The following is a 9,277-nucleotide window of genomic DNA, read 5'->3' as shown; positions in this document are numbered from 1 at the left end:
ACTACTTCCGATTCAAATGAATTGGATGGATGTCTATCATTCCAATAGGAAGGCATTGCTTTAAATAGAAGGAAATTTAAAAAATAAGGATAAAATAAAAACAGCAATTAAGAGTTATTCGGGTTATTAAAGAGACAGAATTTTTGTTTTTATTCATTTTAATCTCATGTTAAAAAACATACTACCATACAACCATTTATAAATTTACTTATTTGTGATGTATTGTTTTAAAAATTCAATTATATATAGTATATATGTAGGATGGCCCACAGTTCTGGGGTCCTGGATTCGATCCCAGGTCGGTCCTCCTGCTTGGTGTTTGGATTTTCTCCCCGTGCTTGCGTGGGTTTTCTCTGGGTCCAATTCAGGGCGTTCCCCCCTGTTCCCGAAGTCAGATGGGATAGGCCCCAGCACCTCGCGCGACTCGTGAGGATACGCAGTTCAGAAAATGAATGAAGGAATAAAATTGTGCACACTGGACTTGAGGACACGGTCCAGTTCAACGATTCAGTGTGCCCCCCACCAGGTGCCCAAAGAATAAATGTATTATTTTCATTCATTGAAGTTATTTTCTTTTTTTTATTCATTTGCACTTTGATTCATTTATGTATTTATTTCCAGATATATAGTTTAATCTTTTTGGATGTTATTTCTCATGTGTTTATATTTAGTCGTTTTTATGTTCACTTTTTATTGCTGTTGGCAGATTTGGTCCTCCATACTATACTTCCACCAAGTGGCTAAGAAATGCACAACACAGCTTTTTCACAATCAAGTAGTAAAGCAAGGGGTCCAAAAGCGGTATTGAAGGGCAGTGTGTGCAGAATTTTATTTCAACCAATATTTCATTTTCACCAATCTGGTATAATCACATGAGAATGTTCACCATGTTGAGAAAGTAGCAATACATTCACAGTTTTACCAATTAAGGCTGGGAAATTTTGGATATGTCCCGAACTATTCTCTGAGAATATCCCAATGTAAAATTTCTGTAAAAAAAATACAGCAACATATATTCTGTCCCTAAATGTTCTTTACTTGGACTTGTAAAATTTTGGCGCTTGTCTGTAAAATCAATTCCTATTGACTTACTATGCATTTACTAATATATATTTTTAAATGGATAAAAGAGCAGAACTTAAGGACTGAGCAGTTTTATATTTTCTTTATTTTACAGTAAGAAGAAGAAGGCAGAATCACAAACATATGAAACTTCTTCAATTCTTCACTCTCATACACACAAGCATAAGGCATGCACAAATCACTGCATACACATTCAAGTACTCTTTTGCTACCATTGAGGACTTTCACAGTGATAGAATGTATTAGTAGTGTTTAAGACAGTTGTCAGATTGTTGAATGAAAACAAACACTTTGTAAAGGCCTCAATATCCCTTTCATACCTGCCACTTCTGACTTATGATATTGGCTAAGATGTTCTTGATCAAACAATTGTTTAACCATAATTATTTCATAAGTAGCATCATGTGTTGTAGATTGTTTACTACCAATTTATAATGACAGCTATGTCAATGACAACAAAAACAGTCAGTTCCAATGACAGATATATTAGTCAATTCCAATGACGCATAAACCTTTTGAATTAAAAAAAAACTGAAATCTGTTAATTCCAGTCACTGATATATCTGTCAATTACAATGGCGACTATATATGTCAATTCCAACGATGGCTATACCTGTGAATTCCAATAACCGCTATATCTGTCAATTCAAATGAAATCAAAATCAGTCAAATTAATTGACGATGCATCAATTCCTGTTATGGATATTGGATCCATTCGTTCAATGAAAATTGGAAAAATATAACTAGCTAGCAGAGTAAAGCAGACCCAAACAATTTCGCCTGAAATTGCATTTTCTAATCTGTCGTTCCAATATAACAATTACTGCACAATTACTGTACTGTGATGATGTTGAATTTCTTTTACAATTTGTGTATGATGAATATTGGTATAAACTCAATGGCTGCCACCAACAGTGATTTAAGTCCAATGAATTTCACCTGCGTTAGTGAATGATCATGGTTTAGTGTCATTGAAAGCGATAGACATTTTAAGGTCTAACGCTATCATTGGCCGTCAGTGAGTTAATGCCCTATATTTGATAAAGCACTCATTTTTTGTAACATTTTCTCTTATTAGTCTGTCTATAAATAGAGTACAAAGGTTTGTTGTGTTTGTAAACTAATAAAATGTTGAACGTCTGCCAATGTTTGAGAGGTTATTCATGGTAAAAACTGCTGTACAGAGAGGAAAGGCATATTAGTCAAGGAAATAGCAATAAATAGACTCCAATGTAAACCTTTTAAAGTCCAGATTTTTGAGCACCTTCCATTTGATGTGGTTTTAGAACACTTGCCAAAACGTCTTATTTGACGTGAGTCTCCATTTTGTCATATGGCCAAACTCTTCTTCTTGTCAGACCTGACAAACAGAAATGGACAATATTAAAACTAGATAATAGAATAGGGTGGCCTGGTGGCGCAAGTGGTTAGTGTGTTGGCCTCACAGTTCTGGGGTCCTGGGTTCAAATCTAGGTCATGTCCAGTGTTAGTGTGTGTGTTGTGCCATATGCCTAATTTACTTAAATTCTGATACCAACTCTAATACAACAAACAGTAATTTGGAAAAAGAAGAAAGAACTGGAACACCAAATATGTTTTTCTACAGTTGATCTTATTATCCATACACAAAAGCACATTTCTGGGACTAAAAACGAAAGTTTTAAAAAACTGTGAAGAAAAGTGAAGATTCATCAATTCTCCGTTTGACGTGTCTTCATATGTACAACTGGGGATTTTGTGTTTTTTATCATTCCTTGCCTGTGACAAAAGGTGTTTTTACAACAGAAAATCTACCCGTGTTTACACCCAGACACTGCCTCTAGTTTAATTTTTTCTGGCTTGTTTTTAAAAGCCCAGATATTACTGCGCATTTGAGAACACAGACAAAGAATGTCTGAGGTAGTCAAAAGGAAATGTTGTGATAACTGGATAACAAATTAGCCATTTTAACTCATGAGTGTACTTACTTTCCTGAGGCATCCATCAAATCTGTGTCCAGCCTGGAGTTGCAATGTAAAGAAAAGAATAGACACTAATAAGGAGGAGTTAGCTACAGGGGGAACCTCATAATTGCCACTGACCACTGCGACACATGAGTAGCGTGTAAAAACTAGTATTGCACTGATACTAGTATCCGATACCAATACACATCACAAAAATGACACATTTAGGGAGCATTATGAAATAATGCACCAGTGCTGTAATATGAACTTTTTGGGATTTAAGTTTAAACTGTCAGTTGCCCTACCCTTCATGGCTGCTGATTAGGAACGCTGCAGAAGAAGAAAAATGTATTAATTAATAAAAAATAAAAAATAAAAAAAAAGCTAAAAATCTAACTACTTGGCTATAAGATGGTAAGAGTCAAATCCTGACGTGCTTTGACATTAGGAGGGGGGGTTTCATTTCCAATGTATAATCTATGTATAATATAATAAAGTGTTGTTGAATGTTCTCATTTAGCATTTTGATGTATTGCCTTTTGGGCTGAACAATATTTGGAAAAAATGAAATTGGTATTTTTCACCAGATGACTTGAACTGTTTGGAAATACGTTGGTTGACTCACCATGACCTCCTCTCTTCCCTCAAATTTCGTGGATAATGTAGACCATAAATCACCCTAATAATCAAAAAACCTCAAAGTAGGATCACCCTTATTTATCTACATTACATATTTTCTTGAATATATATATATATATATATATATATATATATATATATATATATATATATATATATATATATAGACTAGCTTGCTGATTTCATGCAGCAAAAAAAAGTTTGTGTTAAAAAAAACAATGTGATGCGATGTTCAAACTATATATCGTGCAGGATTAATTATATTTTAAATGGTGCATAAATATACATGCCAGGATGGTTAATACTAACCAGCAGGGAATTAGTATTGAGAGAAGAAAATTTTATCAGTGCAATACTAGTAAGTGCACAGAGTTTTCAATAAATTTTCAAACAATTTTGACTGTGACAACAGCAGAAAACAGGGCAAAAGGAACGGGAGAAAAAAGTGCATTTTTACATACAGGCATCATTGCATGATCAGTGCGTTTAAGTCTAGAGATGAAGAAAAGGATGTTTGGCTCAATGTCTAAAGATATTGTCCTTGACTGCCATTGACATCACTAGACATTCAAACCATTTTGACTAGGAGAAAGTCAAAATGGATTAGCGCCACTCTAGTGAAACTGACAACTGATCCTGATGTGAGTCTGCTTTTCTCATCAAAATGTTTTACTGTTCGACCATCACTTTCACTAAATACAATTGCTATAATTATACGTTAATCATGGAAATGCCGCCTTGACTGCAAAGGTACAATCCAACATAAAGCTTGTCACTAATGTTGCTAGGAAATGTATGCTTTTGGTGACATTCAACAGCATCGTGAACTATTTAAGAGAGAAAACAAAACTATGTAAATAGGTATGTTTGTCAAGGCATAGTTTGGCATAAATTCAATCAAATAACTGTGACAGACACGCTTAAACGTACCAACAAAGATGTAGAGCAAGCAAAAGAAGTCAAACTAAAAATATTCTTTGCACAGTTAAATGAATAGCTCCCATTCTGGATTAGATGAAGGTTGTTAGTACAGTACACGTGGCTGGGTGAGTTTTTTGTAAGTTGTTGTTTGTTTTATTTTTTTATTTTTTTTTACCTCATGCACTGAAATGTGTTTGCCACCCTCTGCTGGTCATACCTTTAAAGACGGACATGAAATATCAAACTGCTGTGTTGGTCAAATCAAACTTAATGAAACAACTTCCTTAAGATCATTAGCTTAATTCAAAATTTGTATATTTTTATATTATAATATAAATAGCTAAATAGTTGATTCGTTGGCTGCCATTGACGACGATAGATGCCCAATCCATTTGAAATGTGATGGATGAGAATGTCCATTTGTTGCGAGCCCTCTGATTTGAAATGGATTGGACATCTACTATTGAATAACTTTTGAAATTCACATCAGAAATCTGGAAACAGCCTATTAATGGAAATCTATTATCATCAAACTCAAGTCGTCTCCCAAGCTCTTGGCCTTTTGTAGCCCGAGCCAATCAGGGTAAAGAGGCAGGAGATACGCATGTGACATAATCAAGAAGCGGATATTTGGTTGAATGTAATGGAATATTGGTTCTTCTAAATTTGGTCAAGTTTTGTCAGAAATACACCTACAAAATCCCTCATTAAAAGAGGAGCAAAAATTGCCATTAAAAACTTATGTGACAGGAGACAATATTTTTACACTTTTTCTGAGCAATATGTCATACTGCTGTTTTATCTGGATTGGTCAGGGATGTGTGTCATAAGAAGAGCCATTGTCCAATTAGTAGTTTTATGGACCCTCCCATTAAATGGGTCTTTTTACCAGATTGATATGTGAAATATATTTGTGGCAGGTATATGGAACAATCAATCTGGCAACCAGGTTACGTCAGGAGCACTGAAAAAGTTAAAATAGCATTTTTTTTCTTTGATAAAAATGTTGTTTCCATTGTTTGTAATTAGTAAATACATTATTTCTGTATTCACACAAAATTAATGCAAATGGATTAATGCTTGGTGATACAGAAATGTTCTAGTTATTCATTACATTAAACTCAATAAATTAGAAAATTGCATTTGAATTTGCATTATTAATGGTATTTATTCTTTGTCTTCTATGAGAGAAAATGATTGGAATTAAAGCAAATAAATCGTCCACCAATCTGCTTTTTCAGTAAAACTCTGACATTGGAGTGAAATAGTGTCTCAATCATCTTTGAGTTGGGGAGTTTTCAATTTCAAGGTGACAGGAAGGTAGATTAAGTCGCCAGTGATGCCAAACACATGGCACACTACTGGTAGTAACTCAAACTCACTTGATGATGCTGGGTGGAATGTGGACGTACTCCATGGGGATGATTTGTCCCAGCTCTTGCAGGCTGCTCACATACTTGATTTTACTGCTGAACTTCGAGCTGAACACAAAACCCAAAATACAATGGTTGCTATAAAATCCAGAAGCTCTCAACCGATCAAGCACTCAACAACAATAAAGTTCACTTCACTCTATTTATGTATTTGTTTTCTTTGTATTGTGTCATCATCCACAGAGGATTAAAATAAATGTAAAGTAGGATCTGAAAGGAAACCGGAGTATCCAGCGAAAACCCACGCAGGCATGGGGGGAGCATGCAAACTTCATACAGAAAGGTCGGAAGCCACTGGGCGTGAATCCTCGAGAACGACGCCCTAAGCACCCTCAAACGTGCCACGTATATATTGTTACTTTGGGTTATTTTTTAGTAACAGCTATATATATCCACTTAGTTAAAGATAACTGTGCAATAATTTTGCCTTGTAGAAATGATGTAAATCTTGAGTTGCATAAAAGCTGTTTTACAGCGGTAAAATAAACCAAGGTTAGAGTTGGATTCAGCACCCCAAATGACCAAAGAAGTGTTTGCATTAATGTAACAGATTTTGTTAACCAAACACTTCTTGACACTCTGTGACAAACATGCCCATTGTGGGTTTGGGTGTCACACAATGGGCTTTATATACACTTCAATTTCACTGTGCCCTGTACTGTGACAATAAAATCCTTTGAACTGATGATGGTGTGACAGCAATCCCCATCCATATTGTGACCAACCCCAACTCGTGTTTGTGGCTAAAAACAGAACTAACAGCTAACTGGCTAATTAGTGAATCTAAACCCTAGCTTTGTCCTCATACCTTTTAATGGTGACGGTTTCATGATTCGAAGCCTTACATTTTTTTACATTGGTCTTTTAAAAAAGTAATTTCCTTTGAACTCCAAGTAAAGTTAGTTTTTGTTCTTTTAACCGGAGTAATTTTGATAATTTCCATAATGATATTGCACAACACTTCTAGAGGTTGAATTATATATATATATTTACCAATTTCGTCATACGCAGTTTCTGGGTGTGATGACAATTAGGCTTTTTGTTGTTGATCATGACGACAGGGCCTATGTCCGATTATTATACCAAGTATGACAACAAACCTCTGTAACAACTAACCCTGTTGTACAGTAGTAAAGTGTTTGATTACACCCCACTCATCCTACAGTATTATTAACATTGTGAAATGTGATTAACCTTATGAAAGGCCTGGTGATGCCAAGTAGTGTTCTGATAAACCAGGAAGGATGTACGATGATAAACATCTTCAGGTTCTTTTTCAGCCTGGAAAAAAAGAGACCTGACATCAGTTTTTTCAATAAAGTCTGAAGTGTACTGCACAAAATGGGCCAACTTGTGTGTGCACACTTATGAATTAATTGATTTCAGGACATCATGGGGGAAAGGTATAATAGAAGGACATAAAGTGTTTTGTTTGAATTCATTTTGTTAACTAGATTCGGCTTTTAACTTTTGAATGAATGGTCACCTTCTGTCAATCATCTGGTAGCACTTCTTCATCCATGTAAAGCCTGGCATCCTGCGCCTAGGGGTGGCGCCGTTCAGGTAGACAATCATGTAGTCCTCAGCCACCATTAACTCCAAAGTGCTTATGACATACCTACAGTCAAAAAATTTAACCCTTTAAGGGGCAAACTTTGAGCTCGTGACTGCCATTGACGTTGGTCGACATCCAATCCATTTTGACTGGGAGGCCTGGCAGTGGTCAGTGCCCCTTCCAGTCAAAATGGATTGAACATCTAGCACTATATATATTTTACTCACAAGAAGAGATTTTCCATAACATAGTTGTAACTGTCACAGTCGCTGTCGGGGAGAAAGCAGGCTGCAAAGACAATAATGGCATTCTGCTCGGCGTAATACCCTGACAGAGAAAATACGGGGTTATACAAGGGACGCGTCAAGAGGTTCCCACAACATGTCTGCTTCTACCTCCATGTGAGATGACCCTTTTGTATGCTTCAATGCACTTCATGTCAATGCGATGCTCCTGCTCGCCAATCACCGCGATCCTCCAGACTCGGCTGTCCTCGTGGCTCTGGCAACCTCCAGACGATGGAGCGGTAGTGTCGCACTCTTCTTCAGACGTGTCCAGCTCTTCGATGTCCACGTCCAGGTCGTCTCCAGTATCCAGAGCCGCCTCCTCCTCGTCCGTATCCAGGGGGTCTTCGGAAAGCGGGGAGCCTTCACTGTGCTCCAGTGAGACGTTCATCGGCGGCGCCACTAATTTACGCCGCTGACTGGAGCCCGCTGACACGTCTGCAGAAAAGGATGGATCTGCCATAAAGGATAAAATGTTTTTACAAACTACATGATCTCATCTCATCTGTCAGGAGCAGCTCGTTTGTCCCTCCTGGCTTGCCGTAAGGCTAGAGCAGCTGCGAGTGATTCTTGATTACTTCCTGATGTGGGTATTTAAGCATCCACGGAAGTGGTAGTCATTGTCAGATCGTCCTGCGTGACAATGCATACATCGCTGCAAAGGTACTGTTCTTCATGCTCCGGTTTTGTTTCATTTTGGGATGTACAAGTCCTTGTTATTTTGTAAAGCTTTTTGAGTCATTAAAGTTACTGTCATGAGCACAGTTCGTCTCGTCTCCTCCTGCTTCCCCACTACTGGGTCCAAATCCCTCCGATCGCGCCACAACGTCTTGGCGCAATCGTAACATCATCTCATTTTCTGAACCGCTTCATCTGCATTAGGGTCGCAGTGGTCAGGGGGCCAGAGGCGGGGGGCACACTGAATCAGTGGCCAGCCGATCGCAGGGCACAAGGAGACGGACTAGCTACTTAATATGATAAGAAATCCCATTCTCAAACATTTCCAGAACAAATCTCTTATGTGTCTAAGTTCATGAGTGGGACTTATCTTACATTGCTCTACACAAGTCAATACGGCTTAGAAAGTCCTTCACCATAAACTTTGCAGGATGGAGTTTAATCAGTTTCTTAACAATAATGATACAAACAAACTTTGATATAATTTCTGTTAGAAACGGTCTGTCTCTTTGCGCCCTGCAAATGGCTGGCCACCAATTAAGGATGTGCCTTCCCTGGTGACCTTGGATAGGCTCCAGCACCCCTGTGACTATAAGCGGTTCAGAAAATGAATAAATTAAATATTAGCAAGTCCTTACATTATTCAACCAGGAAACTATTGAGCGGTTTATTGAAAAGGTATGTCAAAATACGTCTCCAGATGAAATCAGTCTGTATTAGAAAAAAAGGTCGAGGACCACC

The 9,277-nt window shown here is 37.4% G+C and overlaps 1 protein-coding gene across 10 annotated transcripts in view; it reads right to left on the bottom strand.

Annotated features, from left to right (window-relative positions):
- Nucleotides 1-1,151: 1,151 nt before the first annotated feature.
- The window catches only part of LOC144074130 (protein prune homolog 2-like), a 32,501-nt gene continuing 24,375 nt past the window's right edge, over nucleotides 1,152-9,277 (bottom strand). For 5 of the 10 annotated variants that reach the window (XM_077600332.1, XM_077600333.1, XM_077600337.1 and 2 more), the window contains 8 exons: nucleotides 7,970-8,314; nucleotides 7,802-7,901; nucleotides 7,506-7,637; nucleotides 7,214-7,300; nucleotides 5,969-6,067; nucleotides 4,762-4,803; nucleotides 3,051-3,083; nucleotides 1,152-2,443 (listed from right to left, as the gene is read on the bottom strand). In XM_077600332.1, the coding sequence (XP_077456458.1) occupies nucleotides 2,413-2,443; nucleotides 3,051-3,083; nucleotides 4,762-4,803; nucleotides 5,969-6,067; nucleotides 7,214-7,300; nucleotides 7,506-7,637; nucleotides 7,802-7,901; nucleotides 7,970-8,314 (869 nt within the window). In that variant the 3' untranslated portion in view covers nucleotides 1,152-2,412. Of the gene's footprint in view, nucleotides 2,444-3,050; nucleotides 3,084-3,331; nucleotides 3,706-4,761; nucleotides 4,804-5,968; nucleotides 6,068-7,213; nucleotides 7,301-7,505; nucleotides 7,638-7,801; nucleotides 7,902-7,969; nucleotides 8,315-9,277 lie in introns of all 10 variants that reach the window. The other 5 variants (XM_077600334.1, XM_077600338.1, XM_077600341.1 and 2 more) reach the window with 3 other exon arrangements.

The sequence above is a fragment of the Stigmatopora argus genome, chromosome 5 (genome assembly GCF_051989625.1).
Source record: "Stigmatopora argus isolate UIUO_Sarg chromosome 5, RoL_Sarg_1.0, whole genome shotgun sequence".
Taxonomy (NCBI): domain Eukaryota; kingdom Metazoa; phylum Chordata; class Actinopteri; order Syngnathiformes; family Syngnathidae; genus Stigmatopora; species Stigmatopora argus.
The sequence above is the reverse complement of the archived record's forward strand: the minus strand, read 5'-3'. Positions and strand labels throughout refer to the sequence as shown.